Here is a 14,779-nt window from a genome sequence, read left to right as displayed (position 1 = left end):
TGACTGCTGAGAGATGCCCTTGACCCTCCGCATGTAATGCCGGCACCCTGACTTACACACACCATATACATACACAACAGTAATTGAGATGAATAAAGAAACTATCCAGGAGTTGACACCTGTAGTCTCCAGTCACCAGCCCTTGGGAGGCAGAAAAGTTTCAGGGCAATCTAGAGAATTCTGAGCTACCTGAGACCCTGTCTCAAAGCAAGGCAGTAGGGAAAGTCATGAGAAGCTGGACATGGCGTGACATGTTTGTGATTCCAGCGTGTGGGAGCCCTGGGGAGAGGGGCTGTGAACTGAAGGACAACTTATATAACGAGAACTTGCCTTGAAAAGAAAGAATGAAAAACCACTCGCTTCTTTCTGTTTCAAGTCACCAGACAGGTGACGTTACGTTAACAAATGAGGGAGGCTCCAGGTTCAGCAGGTCTGACATCAAGAGTCTGGTTCTGGGTATGGTCATTGTGTCTGTAGGCCTCAGCGTATAGCCATGCCCACAGCTGTGATTCATTATAACATGGGTTTATAAAGCAAAATGAGGAAAAGGGAGACACCTGGACAAAAAGAAGGAAACCAGGCCTGGTGTTATCTACAGGTCTACCTTGGCATCACGCAGGAAGCGTGTAATTCCTCCCCAACAACTATGACAGGCTTCCAGGAGAAACGCTAGGTAGGTGTTCAGTGTGAATAAGATCACAGTTTCAGTATAGCGGGTCACTTCTCCAAGTTTGGAGAATGTGGGGGAACTCTGCTGAAGTCCAGTTTCGCAGACACACGTGGGCACAAGCTTGGCAGTAGGCCTTTCTAACAAACGGCAAGCGTGCATCCTCTGGGCTAGCTCCGCTCAGGTGTACAAGTATAGTAATCCATACCTGAAAGTCCAGTACTAGAGGCCAAGGCAGGAGGCCCCGAAGCTCCAGGGCAGCCTTTGCTAATCTGGTGACTTGAAAGCAGCCTAGAATACATGGAACCTTACCTCGAAAGGGAGGCGTGGGGTGGCGAAGGCAGAGGATGTATTGGGGCTACCAGAATCTGGAACGGGACAAATGGTAAGGGTGGCAGAGGACTTGGGACAGTCAGGAGGCCATACCAAAGGAAAACAAAATGAGTGTGTGTGTGTGTGTGTGTGTGTGTGAGAGAGAGAGAGAGAGAGAGAGAGAGAGAGAGAGAGAGAGAAAGAGAGAGAGAGATGGAAACTAGGTGAGGTCGTTAGAACTCCATCACTGTCTACCCCAGTGCCTTGACACTGGTCTCCCACTGAACCTGAAGCTCACCATCATCACTAGGCTGGCCGGGTGACATGGTTCTGGGGATTGAACTCTGGCTGTCAGGCCAGGTTGGTGTAACCCCTAACTGCTGAGCCATCTCACCTGGCCCACCCAGGTGCTGCTGGGGACTTTCAGGTGAAGTGGCAGTTCCTCCCACTCCCTTGCCTTTTAGGCCCTCCTTTTAGACATCTGCTCTCCGCGGGGTGTCCATGAACGCAACATCTCAAGCTCCTGCTGTTCTGGCACAGAGAATACACTACTTTCTTTTCCTTTTAGTTTACATTGCTAGGACTAAATAGGGCCTTGTACATGCTAGGCAAACCGTCCGCAACTGGCTGCATCCCCAGTGTAGAAATATGCCATTTTCTTTCTTTATTCTTTTTTTTTTTAAGATTTATTTAGTATTATATGTAAGTAACTTTAGCTGTCTTCAGATGCACCAGAACAAGGTGTCAGATCTCATTGCGGATGGTTGTGAGCTACCATGTGGTTGCTGGGATTTGAACTCAGGACCTTCGGAATAGCAGTCAGTTCTCTCAACTGCTGAGCCATCTCTCCAGCCCTCCTCCTTTATTTATTCTAAGTCAACAAAGTTAAAGTTCTTTTTTGGGTAAGTCTCTATTAAATGGGAATGCATTGGATTATTGTTTCTTGCCTGACGCGGTGCCTGTGCCTGTAATCTGAGCACTCTGAAGCTGAAGCAAAGGGATCACTCATCATCTGATACAAGTGTGGTCTATGAGTGAGTTCCAGACCAGCCTGCACTTCAGTAGGGGACCCTGTCTCAAAAGCCAAAACAAGAGGCTGGGAATGGATGGTTCAGTGGTTAAGAACACTGTTGAGGGACAGGTGTGGTGGCACACGCCTTTAATCTCCACACTTGGGAGGAAGAGGCAGGCAGATCTCTAAGTTCAAGGCCAACCTGGTCTACTAAATGAGTTCTGGGATAGCCAGAGCTACACAGAGAAACCCTGTCTCAAAAAACCAAAACAACAAAAAAAGAGCATTCGTTGCTCTTACAGAGTCTCCATTCCATTACCAGCTCCCATAGGATGGCTCACAGTCATCTTGGTTCCAGTTCCAGGATGGAACACCTTCCTGACTGCCACTGGTCCAAGGCATGCAGTAGGTGCACACACACGCAGCCAAAATAGATGCATAAATAAAGTAATATATAGTGTCTAGTTTTTCTTTTTTAACTTTTCAATTTTATTTTTATCTTTCTCTCTATTTTTCCTTTATTAAGGGGCTGGAGTGTTGGCTCTGTGGTTAAGAACACTTTTTGATCTTGCAGAGGACCAGGGCTGGGTTTCCAGCATGCACATGATAGCTCACAGTTCCAGGAGATCCATCAGCATCTTCTGACTCCTGAGGGCACCAGGCATACACATTGTACACATAAATATATGCAGGCAAGACACTCAGACACATAAAATAAATAAAGCTAGAAAAATTCAAAAAAGAAGACCCAACTGGCTTTGACAGTACCTAAAAAAAAGCAAAACAAAACAAAGCAAAATGCCAGAAACCCCATGAGCCCTGAAATTCTTGTCATTTAGGATTTAGTTGGGGTGCCAGGGATGGTGGAATCAGCCAAGCCTGGGCTGCTTGCTGACTTTACACTCTAAAGAGTAACAAAAGCTAGAAGGAGTAGTGACCTGTGTGTGGTCTGTGAGCCACACAGACATTGTTATCAGCCTTGTAATTAATGGAAATTAGGAAGGAAAATCATGAGGCACATTATCAAAGAAGTAAAGGACGTGAGTCTCAGACCCCAAATGTGAGGAGAATGCTGAGCAGTTTGTCAGGTTTTATATGTGTATGTGTTTAAGCTTATGAAATCCTTTCTCATTAGAAAATCATGGTCTTTAAAACCATCTTGGCCTGATGTGGTCCCACATGCCTCTCATCCCATCCCTCAAGAGGCAGAGGTAGGTGTGTCTCTTTATCTGAGGGCAGCTTGGTCTATGTAGGGAGTTCCAGGACAGCCAGGGCTAAGTAGAGAGGCTCTGTCTCACATAGATAGATAGATAGATGGATGGATGGATGGATGGATGGATGGATGGATGGATGGATGGATGGATGGATGGATGAGAGGAGAAAGAAGGAAGGAAAGAAAGAAAAGAGTGAGCGAGCCATTTACATTGTGATTATTCTGGGAGACCTGCCAGTGCTGTAATAAGATGGTTTCTGTTGCATTTGTAGTAACTAGGATTTGATTGCTCTCTAGGGTATCTAGAAATGACTGCCTGGTTTGTGGGCTTCAGACTCCTCCGCCCCCTCTTGTAGAATTCTACTAAACAGTAGCAAGGAGATGCGAACCATGGATGTGCAGAGCTGTCTGTCCTGCTCACGTTGCCAGCTCTGATTTACTGGGATCTAGGTGGAAATAAGGTTGGGAGAGTCACTGTAGATTTTTCCATGTCTTTGTAGTCCTTGACCACACCAGGCTCACCCTCAAGCTCCTCTTCCTGCTCGCTCCTCTCAGGGTAACTGGTCTCCTCATCGGAGACCATGAACTCCTTTGTTTGTTTGTTTGTTTGTTTGTGTTCTTGTTTTTCCAGACAGGATTCCTTTGTGTAGCCCTGGCTGGCCTGGAATTTGCCCATAGGTCAGGCTGGCCTGGAACTCAGAAACTTAGAGATCCTCCTGCCTCTGCGTCCTGGGATGAAAGGTGTACGTCACCTGTCCAGCCTTTTTTTTTTTTAAACAAACCATTAATAACTACTGTTAATATTTTTCAGTCGTAATCAATACCCAGAGTTATTTGGAGTGAGGAGGAAGAACCAGTGTTTTCCGTAGTTTTTGTGCCTCGAGGGACCCCTGAGACAGTCGTGCTAGCAAGCAGGTTGATTGCAGCTAGGACGCTCCCTGCAGTGTGCATGGCTCTCAGCCCTGCACGGGGTGGTGGAGGCGCAGTGCTAGTTACCTAGTGGCTGTTGTGCTAAGAGCAGCTCCACAGCACCGCACTGTGACAATGCTCGACTGTTTTGCTTTGCAGGTCCTGAGCAGCATGGCCGTGCCCAGTGTCAGACTGCTCACAGGTGCTCTGAGGAAGCCAGATGCCTGGGCCAGACTCTGGGGTGCGATTCGGGGGACATCGTCACACAAACTTTGCACTTCCTGGAACCAGTACTTGTATTTTTCCAGTACCAAGTTAAACACATCAAATTATAAAACACTTTTCCGCAACATTTTCTCTCTGCGACTCCCAGAGCTTTTAGTATCTCCAGAATGTACTTTGCCATTTTCTATACGACTCAAAAGCAATATAAACTCCAAAAAGTCTACTAAAAAGACCCTGCAAAAAGATGCAGACGAAGAGGACTCGGATGAGGAGACCAGTCACCCTGAGAGGAGCGAGCAGGAGGAGGAGCTGGAGGGTGAGCCTGGTGTGGTCAAGGACTACAAAGACCTGGAAAAAGTGGTGCAGTCCTTCCGGTACGACGTCATCCTGAAGACGGGCCTTGATACTGGGAGAAAGTGAGTATCCTCACATGCCGCTGGGAATGACCTGCCTGCCTGGTGTGATGCCATGTGCCAGTCACTTGGCCTCTGTCATGGGGAGTAATAACCACAGATGTGAAAGGACTTTCCAGGTGCTGGGATTAAAGGTATGCGCTACCACCGCCCAGTATAATAACCTCTTAAAGAGAAAGCATGCCCCTGGGAGGTGGCGCACACCTTTAATCCTGTCTGGAAAAACCAAAAGAGAGAGAGGGGGAGAGAGAGAGAGAATACATAGCTACAGAAAACTACTGGGATTTCCTGTATACTGCAGCATGAGAAAGTCCATACCAGAATCAACCGGAGGAGTAGGAGGTGGTCGATTGTTAAGAACGAAGGTCATGGGGCTAGCATGTTAGCTCAGTGGGTAGGGAGTACTTGTCATCAGGTCTGACAATTCCTGGGATCCACAGAGAATAAGGAAAGAAGTGACTCACACAGTTGTCACAGACACATGTGCCATGGCAGACTTGGACCCATAGTCACTTACTCATACACACACACACACACATACTCACACTATAAACCAGAAGGCAGTCTCTGGGCCACTGAGGTGGCTCAGTGGATAAAGGTGCTTGCATATAGACATGCTGACTTGACTCTGGTGCCTGATCCCAGAAAGGAGCGGGAGAGAGCGGGTTCCTGAGGTCCTCTGGCCTACACAGACTCACTATGACCACGCATTCTCAAAGATGCACACAAAAGAGTGCAGTCCGACCTAGAGCTCTGGGCCATGCCTGCAGTCCCAGCATATGTGGGACTGCGTCAGGAGACAGAGTTCTAAGCCGACCTGAACTCTATACCGAGAGGCTGGGTTCTTGTTTCAGACTCCTAGTGAGCAGCCTTCTGCAGGTTCTGAAGATGGTAACAGCTGTCCTTTTTAAAAGGTACCACGTGACAGGCGGGGTGTTCAGACCCTGTCGTGTAGATCAGAAGACTGCATTGTGAAGTTGCTTCTGTCCTTGCAGCTTTGTGGGTTCCACCTCTGAACCCCCTCCCCTCTTTTACCCTTTAAAGCCACACTACCACTCTGCAGCCCATGCGGGCCTACAACTCACTGGAATCCTCCTGCTTCAGCCTCCCAAGTGCCAGATACAGGTCTAAGCAGGTAGGATTAAGGTCTGTGTAGAGCACTGTGCCTAGGCCTAGTGTTCAGTAGGCTCTGCGTGTGTGGAGTTGAGCTGCGACAAACACCGTGTCACATGCAGCACCTGCACAGAGGTGGAAGGGTGGATGTTGGGGTCCTTTAGTGCACCTCTCTGCTGGGTGCTGGTAGTGACCCAGTGGCTTGTTCACTCTCTGTTCTCTGTCATTGATGGGGTCTATATGAGGTAAGAGCAAATTCAAGATTTCCTTATGTAATTTGTATCTTTTGTGGCATCATTAATTGTGTACTTTACTGTTTGAATCCACAGAACATAAAAGACTATAGCCCCTGCTTTGAGCATCCTGATGGGGTTGCTGGTCGCTGGCTAACATTTGACTAACTCCTCTAGGGCCTGAATGCTGGCTGCTCCCTGTGTTAAGCTGAGCCAGACGGCGGTCATCTGGAGTCAGGTCACCAGAAGGAAAGGTCGCATCTGTTATCTTCCTCTGGTCACCAGGGGGTTAAAGTCAGAGGCGAATGGCTGTCAGATGGGAATCACTCTGCCCTTGGTGCACATGGGCAGTTCCATAGGTGTGGTGCCTGGTTTTTCACTCTGAGTGCCAAGTGAAATATCCACTCATTCTGAACATTGTGACTCACTGAACTACTGCCATGCAGTTGCTTCCAAAACCAGCATAAAACCCCAAGCGACAGCCACCTGCCTGAGAAGCAGCAAGCCTTTGCAGAATCAGGAGTCCCCTTTGGTCTCCCCTGTTTAGATGCACACGCATCTAACAGTGATGGCCGCTTTCACCTTGTGACTCTCTCAAGTGCAGGGTGCTGTGGGGACTCACTGAGTATGCGCTAACAGCAGCTGTTTTTCTCAAAGCTGTGTGATGTGATCGTTGAGTGTATTTCAATCGTAAGTGTTTTTTTTCTTTTTAATAGCAAAATAGAAGATGCATTCTACAAAGGTGAACTCAGACTGAATGGGGAAAAATTGTGGAAGAAAAGCAGAACGGTAAGCTACTCTGCTACCATGACAGCCCACGACCCTGCCTGTTTCTCTGCTACTTAGTGCTGTTCCTGAGTCCCCGTGGGCCCTGGTGCCTGCCGTCTCTGAGGTCCCCTGATTCCCCATGGGCCCTGGCTCCTTCTCTGAGGTCCTCTGATTCCCCGTGCGCCCTGGCGCCTGCCGTCTCTGAGGTTCCCTGCTTCCTCGTGGGCCCTGGAGCCTTCTCTGAGGTCCTCTGATTCCCCGTGGGCCCTGGTGCCTGCCGTCTCTGAGGTCCCCTGCTTCCTCGTGGGCCCTGGTGCCTTCTCTGAGGTCCTCTGATTCCCTGTGGGCCCTGGTGCCTTCTCTGAGGTCCTCTGAGTCTCCGGGTGTCCTGGCACCTTCTCCGAGGTCCCCTGATTCCCTGTGGGCCCTGGCGCCTTCTCTGAGGTCCTCTGAGGTCCTGGTCATGCTGATGGGAACCACCTACAGGCTACTGTCTCTTCTCGGCCATTGAGATCTGAGCAGAATTTGGAATTAGCCTCCTTCAGGACTGCAGCCATTCTTACTCAGATGTCTGCGGTATTAACATTAGCCCCATGGAATCATGGCAAGTAGATGACAAAGAGGAAGGTTGGCTGAGTGGCGTCGCCTGAGCAGGAGTGTGGCTCCAGTCACTTCAGCAGAAGCTTGCTCTCCCTGGAGCTCTGCTTTCTGACCGGCAGCCGGCAAAAAAGATGCCTCATATTTCCCAAAAAGTCCATATTCACGCTACTGATTGAAAGATGTCGAGCCAGGGTGGTGACACTTTGTCATCCCAGCACTTCGTGTAAGGCTGAGGCCAGAACATAGGTCCCAGGTCAGCCAAGCCTACACAGTGAGACCACATCAAAAAATAAACCACACAAAACCCCAGCTGATAAAAGGATGTACTTTCAATATTTGCTTTATAACAAGTCTGTCTGTCTGTGTATCTCTCATTTTTTCTATCTCACATACACAGATACACACATATATATATACACACTCATGTAAAAGTAAAATTCTGTTAAACACAGTTTTTAGTGCACATATGTAAACCAGCACATGGAAAATGGAGAAATGGGGGTCAGGAGTTCTGGGTCAGCCTGGGCAACATGAGACCCTGTCTCTAAAATAAACTATGCACACACACACACACACACACACACAGGAAGGCAGAGTCAGGAAGACTGCCACAGATTCAGCCTGCCGAGTCTGCTCAGCTCATTTAGTTCCAGGCTAGCCGAGACTATATCTTAGTAAAACAAAATAATGTATTCATATGTTAGTATCTGTTCCATATATTTTGAATAGATTATTATGGGATAATTAAGTTTTCAAATGTATTTTATTCTTTGTGTTTGAGTGTCTTGCTTGTGTGCACATGCCCATGCAGTTCCCATGGAAGTCAGAAGATCCCCTGGTACTAGAGTTGAGGTGGTTGGTTGTGAGCCACAGTGCTTTCTGGGAACCAAACCACAGTCCTGCCATAGCCACAGGCAGCTGGCAGGAGGATGCTCTTAGCTGCTGAGCCACCTCTCCAGCCTGTAGTAACTTTCTTCATATCTTTTAAATTTTGAATTTTATTTTTTTAATTTATGTATATAAATGCCTGTAAATATGTATGTGCATAATTGTGCCTGCTGCCCACAGAGGCCACAAGAGGGTACCAAGTCTCCCAGAGCTGGATTTAAGGATGGTTGTGAGCTGCTGTGTGAGTGCTGAGAACCAAATCCAAGTCTGCAAGAGCAACAGCTGCGCCTTGCTGCTGAGCCTCCTCTCCGGCTCTCCTCTTTTCATTTCCTTCATTCCTTTTATTTTCCACCTTTAAAAAATATATTTAGCCGGGCGGTGGTAGCGCACGTCTTTAATCCCAGCACTTGGGAGGCAGAGGCAGGCAGATTGCTAAGTTCGAGGCCAGCCTGGTCTATAGATAGAAGTTCCAGGACAGCCAAGGCTACTCAGAGAAACCCTGTCTCGAAAAACCAAAAAAAAAATGTGTGTGTGTGTGTGTGTGTGTGTGTGTGTGTGTGTGTGTGTGTGTATATGTATATATATATACATATGTATATGTATATATGTATGTATGTATGTAGTCGGGGAGTGTAGGGACATACACATCACAGCATGGATGTAGGAGGAGGTTAGAGGACAGTGTGAAGCAGTGGCTTCTTTCCCTCCAACCCGCAACGTGGGTTTCAGGGACGGAACTCAGGTCATCAGGCGTTGCCTGGGCTGCCTCACCATCCCTCTGAGATACAGATAATGAGGTTTTTGTGTGTCTGAGACAGGGTCTCACTATGTAGACTAGGCTGGCCTGAACTCAGGGAGATCTGCCTGCCTTTGCCTCCTGAATGCTGGGATTAAAGGATGTTCTACCCTGTTTCTTAACCATGAGATTATCACTTAACAAAACTCAATAAGGAAGATGTAAGAAATCTTTAATTAAAGTTTGAAAGCAGGACTAGGGACGTGGCTCCCCAGGTAGGGTGCCTGCCGAGCATGTGAAAGAAGCCCTGGGTTCAGCATCAGCAAAACTTTAACCCCAGCAGGCAGAAGGGTCAGAAATTCAAGGGCATCCCTTCTACCAAGAGAATCTGAGGCCAGCCTGAGATACATGATACCTGTGTGGGGATAGAGGGTGGCTTAAACCCTATGGCCCTGGCTTAGAAGCGTAACCTATTAGCACTGAGGGGTACTGAGGAGGCAGACAGTTTTGAAGGGTGGTTGGTATTTCCCTTTCATATTCCAAAGGCCTGCTAGGGCAGGATTTGAGCTCCCTGCCTCTAGTTGCCTTGGTGTGTGGAACGTGAAGTGTGTCACGTGTGCATCGGTGAGCATTGAGACTTTCAGTGCTTGCTCCTGGGGAATCGTGCAGACCACTGCTGCTGCCTGCGTGGACAGTCAGAGGGAGACGGCCTCCGTTCTTGTCTCAACCGTTAGTGGAGGCCAGGGAGCTCTGATAACCTAGGCTGGGCTGGCAGGTGCAGGATGACCGGCCGCCAGCCATTGTTCAGCGAACTGCACAAAAATGGCGCTCCAGATGGGCCTCTCCACCCTCCTCTGTTCTTTCTGGACTGTGCTGGGCTGCCTTCTCTACTGCGTTGCCTCTGGACACCTGTCCTGGCTGGAGCCTCATTTGCAAACTCCAGAAGCCTGTCTTCCCTGCTCTGAGGTGGTGTTAACTGCAGCCTGATTGCGCGTTCCATCTTGCCGTGGGTGTTCTGTTGTCTCAGCCACTTTCCAGAACTCTCCTGGGGGTCAGCAAAGGCAGGGGCTAGTGTTAACACTCGACTGCCTTGTTACCAGAAGGCCTGGTAGCCATAGAAACTGCAGCTAAGCGGAGATTTGAAATGTAGATATTTGGAACAGCCCCCTAACCCCAGCCAGTTCTGCTTTGTGTCTGAGAGGACCAGGCTTTGGATGGGACTAAATAAAGCACACCTGCTTCCCTACCCTGCTCCACGGCGCCAGTGCCTGGCTACAGGCCCTGAGGTCCAGCATGTCTGGTGCTGCACTCAGTCCCCCTGCTCCCCCACTGCCACTGAGCAAAGCTTTTGTGTTCTGTAAACTAGGCGGGGTCCAGAGTGTCCAGTGCTGTGTTAACCCTGCTCTGACATGGTAGCTCACTCACCCACCCTGTCTTAAACTCCCCTCTCAGGCAGGGGTCAGCTGAGCTAAGAGGAAACATTATCTGAGCCCTAGAAGGAAGAAATGCCATCACTTTCTTTTTCCTTTCCCTTTTAAATACATTTTTCTTAGCACATATTAATTATTCATAATAACATTTTATTGTGGCATTTTCATGCATGCGTACAGTGTGTTTTGATTGTATTCACCTCTCTCCATTAACCTCTCTTGGACCCCACACCCCTGACCTCCTTTCCCCTTTATACTCTCTTGGAGTTTCTCTTCTTCTTCCTCTTCCGCCTCTTCTTCCTCCTTTCCTGTCTCCTCCTTTTTTAAACTTTTTCTCACTAAAAACCTGGAGCAATCCTCCTGCCTCAGCTGGGTTTATAGGCATGAGCAGCCATATGCAGCCAAAGTAAATGTTTGGGTTGGTTAGATGGCTCAGCAGATAGAGGCGCTTGCTGCCAAGTCTGATAACTGAAGCTCCATCCCTGGACCCCGTGTAGGTGAAGGAGAGAGCCAGCTCTGCAGAGTTAAATTTCAGTGTCCACACACGTGTGCCCCACACTTCAAAATAAATGGTTTAGAAAACTTTAAGTTAGGGGCTGGAGATGGCTCAGCAACTAAAAGTGCTTGCTGCTCTTGCAGAGGACCCAGGTTCAATTCCCAGTACCACATAGTGGCTCACAACTGCCTGTAATCCAATTCCAAGAGATCCATTCTATCTCTGACCTCCAAGGGAACCAGGCATGCACATGGCATCTAGACATCCATGCAGGCAAATGCTCACGCATAAATAAATCTAAAAGATGGAAGTGAACTTGAACAAAATGTGCTAGTTTCTAAGCTGTGCATTTGTTTGTTTATGGAAGGGGAGGCTTGAAGGCAAGAATGTTTGTCTTATCATACTTATTTTAAAAATTTTAAGTAACTTATTTTATGTGAATGGGTGTTTTGTCCACGTGTATGTCTGTGTACCATGTGTGTGCTTTGGTACCCGGAAGACCAGCTGAGGGTGCCATGTCCCCTGGAAATGCAGTTACAGGCAGCAAGGTCAGTGATCCCTGTTAACCACCGAGCAGTCCCTTCAACAGAGTCCCATTTATGAGTTGCTTTAGGTCAATAGAAGCAGTTGGGGGGCAGCACCATACTCTTTCTGGCTTATATTTTGGCAGAAAACAGCAGCATGTGGCCAGGCTGTGTTGAGCCCCTCCTGAGTTCCTGGCCATATTCTCTAATGAGCTATGTAGATCACGTATCTGCCAGGTGTTCCCATGTGCTCAGCACAGACTGAGTCCTTGCAGCGGGCCCTGGAGGTAACAAGCTTTAGCAGCAAGCCCTCTGGTAAGGTTAGTTTGACCTCAGCCCCTGGAGCCAACTCTCCTCTTGTGTGCTGGTCACCGTTGTGGTCTGAAGCTGGTCTCTCCATGCGTCTCTCTCATGGGGCAGCCAACACTGAAAAGTTGTGGCTCCACTTTAAATGTTCTGCAGTCAACCATGGTGACTGGTGTCTCTGAAACCGTCCCATCCCATTTTAGGGCATCCTGGCTACAACTCAGTGCCGGTTTCTTTGGCATCTTCTTACTAAGGCTGTGCCCACTTTTCAGTGTTTTCCCAGTGTCGCCCAGACAGACAGGTTCGTCCCAGAACTCCCTCAGTTACCTGACTGTTGGCCTTCTCAGCCTAGATGATCCTCAGGCCAGTCTCACGAAGGAAGGCCACTGCTGCCTGCCATCTGGCCTCTGTGCCAACCCCACCATGCAGTTCAGAACCAGGGTGACAGCCTCAAAGGAGTCAGGGCTGTCTGGCTTGCTCTTCCTCTCTGACAGCCAGCACGTTAAAGCAAAGCAGAGCTGTTGGAATTGGCCTAGGTTTCCCAGAATGGAGTAAAGGTTGCTTCCCTGTCTCCTCAGGTGAAGGTGGGTGACACGTTGGATCTCCTCACGGGAGAGAACAAGGAGACAGGAACAGAGGTGGTGATGAGGATTCTCCTGAAAAAGGTCTATGAAGAGAAGACGGAGAACGACAAGTATCGGGTGGTGCTGCGACGGTGGAAGAACTTAAAGCTGCCTAAAAAGACTAAATAAACATCTTCTCCCACAGGCTGCCTCCTAATTGTCAGGTGGCATAAAAAGAGGACGTTTTTACTAAAATAAAGTTCTCCTGTCATTTGTGGGGTCACTGGAGCACTCTGTGGAAGCTGGGGTCTGTGGGTCTCCATCTGGCGCTGGCCTGTGCTCCCTAGGCCTGGCATTCTGAGCGCCCCCTTGTTCCGTGCAGAGACCGATTCTGGAGGGGCCCTGGCCAGAGAAGACGTTACAGCTTGCCTGGCATTCCCCACACCAACTACCTCAGGAGCTGCTGTAAAATAAATTGGTTTTGTTTCTTTGTGGGTTCTGTTTTATTGTTGATTTTTGTTTCGTTTTTTTGTTAGACGGTGTGTCTTAGGGGTTTATTGCTGTGAAGAGACACCATGACCCCAGCAACCCTTATAAAGGACAGCATTTAATTGGGACTGGCTTACAGGTTCAGAGGTTCAGTCTATTATAGTCAAGGCAGGAAACATGGTGGCACATAGGCAGACATGGTGCTGAAGAAGCTGTGAGTTCTGCATCTTGATCAGCAGACGGAGACTTTGTGAGCCACACTGGGCATAATCTGGGCACATAAGGTCTCAAGTCTGCCCCCACAGTGATACATGGCCTCCAACAAGGCCACACCTAATAGTGCTGCTCCCTATGGCCAAGCATTCAAACGTAGGAGTCTATCTATGGTGGCTGCACCTATTCAGACGGACACAAAGGGTCTCACTGTGTAACCCTGGCTAGCCTCAAAACCACCCGGATCTTCCTGCCTCTGCCTCCTGAGTACTGGGATTAAAGACAGACAGGTACTACCATACCTGTTTTACTTTTTGAGATGGAGTCTCTGATAGCTCAGGCTGGCCTTTGGTTGCTGATGCTCCTATCTCTAACTCTCAAGAGTGAGGATTATAGAATAGACATGTAATACCATACCTGGCTGGCTCCTTAGTGTTCGTTTAAGTATTTCCCTAGTATAGGGATTATGTTTCAGGCATCTTGTGGCCAAAGCCAGCAGAGGCACAATCACTTTTCAGGTCATGACAAGGCAAACTCTAGGAGAACCAGGCGTCTTGGTGAACACTTGTGTTGGTTCTCTTTGGTATGTCTTCTGTAGTCCGGAAGGAATAAAATTGTCCCCCTAATTCCATTTGGAATGCTTTTTTTTTTTCGGGACAGGGTTTCTCTGTGTAGCCCTGGGTGTCCTGGAACTCACTCTGTAGACCACGCTGGCCTCAAACTCGGAAATCCTCCTGCCTCTGCCTCCCAAGTGCTGGGATTAAAGGCATGCACCACCACTACCCGGCTTGGAATGCTTTCTTTTAGGGCTGCTAGATAAGAGAGAGAGGCTGGTTCAATGGCCTTCCAACTAAGAATGGCTTTAACATTTTATGTTCAGAGCTCTGGCTGCTCTTTTGAAGGACCCGGATTCAATTCCTAGCACCCGCATGGTGGCTCACTACTGTAAGTCCAGTCCTATCTAGGGGATTCGATGTCCTCTTCCAACCTTTGTAGGTACCAGACTTATACGTGATTCACAGACATACATGCAGATAAACACCCACATATGTAAAATACAGTTTCTTTTTTTTTTTAGATTAATTTATTATATATAAATACACACCAGGACATCAGATCTCATTACGGGTGTTTGTGAGCTACCATGTGGTTGCTGGGATTTGAACTCAGGACCTCTGGAAGAGCAGTCAGTGCTCTTCACCACTGAGCCATTTCTCCAGCTCAAAATGCAGTTTCTTAATGTTCTTTTATATATCTGTATTGTGTTTGTACACATATGTATATCTATATATACACACAGGTAAGACTGTTTCTATGACCCACAAAGCATGCACTGTTTAGTATCTGAGCCTTTACTGAAAATGTTTGACTCCTGGTTCAAGAGAATAAACAATTCAGTGTGAGGCAGCAACAAGAAACACACAGGGTCTTATCAGGATAGACTGACAAGGGTTCTAGCCCTCATGAGAGTGTCACACAAAGAACTAAATCTACATGAAGCAGAGTAGAGCCCGGCAGACACTCACACTACATGGTATGTGTGGTGTATACACTCGGGTCTGTCTGTGACTTTCCAGCCTTAGCACCTGGAAGGAGGGCTTCCAAGAGGAGACTTGGGGCTCAAGTGCCTGAAGCCTTTCACCACTTTGGTTTGGAGAACCCAGGAAAA

The 14,779-nt window shown here is 48.2% G+C and overlaps 1 protein-coding gene across 1 annotated transcript in view; it reads left to right on the top strand.

The window, feature by feature from the left end:
• The window catches only part of Mtres1 (mitochondrial transcription rescue factor 1), a 15,488-nt gene extending 2,586 nt beyond the window's left edge, over window positions 1-12,902 (top strand). Inside the window, exons 2-4 of the mRNA XM_031347988.1 lie at window positions 4,273-4,754; window positions 6,814-6,886; window positions 12,424-12,902. Of these exons, the coding sequence (XP_031203848.1) occupies window positions 4,285-4,754; window positions 6,814-6,886; window positions 12,424-12,597 (717 nt within the window). The 5' untranslated portion in view covers window positions 4,273-4,284 and the 3' untranslated portion in view covers window positions 12,598-12,902. The remainder of the gene's footprint in view (window positions 1-4,272; window positions 4,755-6,813; window positions 6,887-12,423) is intronic.
• Window positions 12,903-14,779: the final 1,877 nt, after the last annotated feature.

The sequence above is a fragment of the Mastomys coucha genome, unplaced genomic scaffold (assembly GCF_008632895.1).
Source record: "Mastomys coucha isolate ucsf_1 unplaced genomic scaffold, UCSF_Mcou_1 pScaffold3, whole genome shotgun sequence".
NCBI classification, from domain to species: Eukaryota; Metazoa; Chordata; class Mammalia; order Rodentia; family Muridae; genus Mastomys; species Mastomys coucha.
This window is presented reverse-complemented; position numbering and strand designations above follow the sequence as displayed.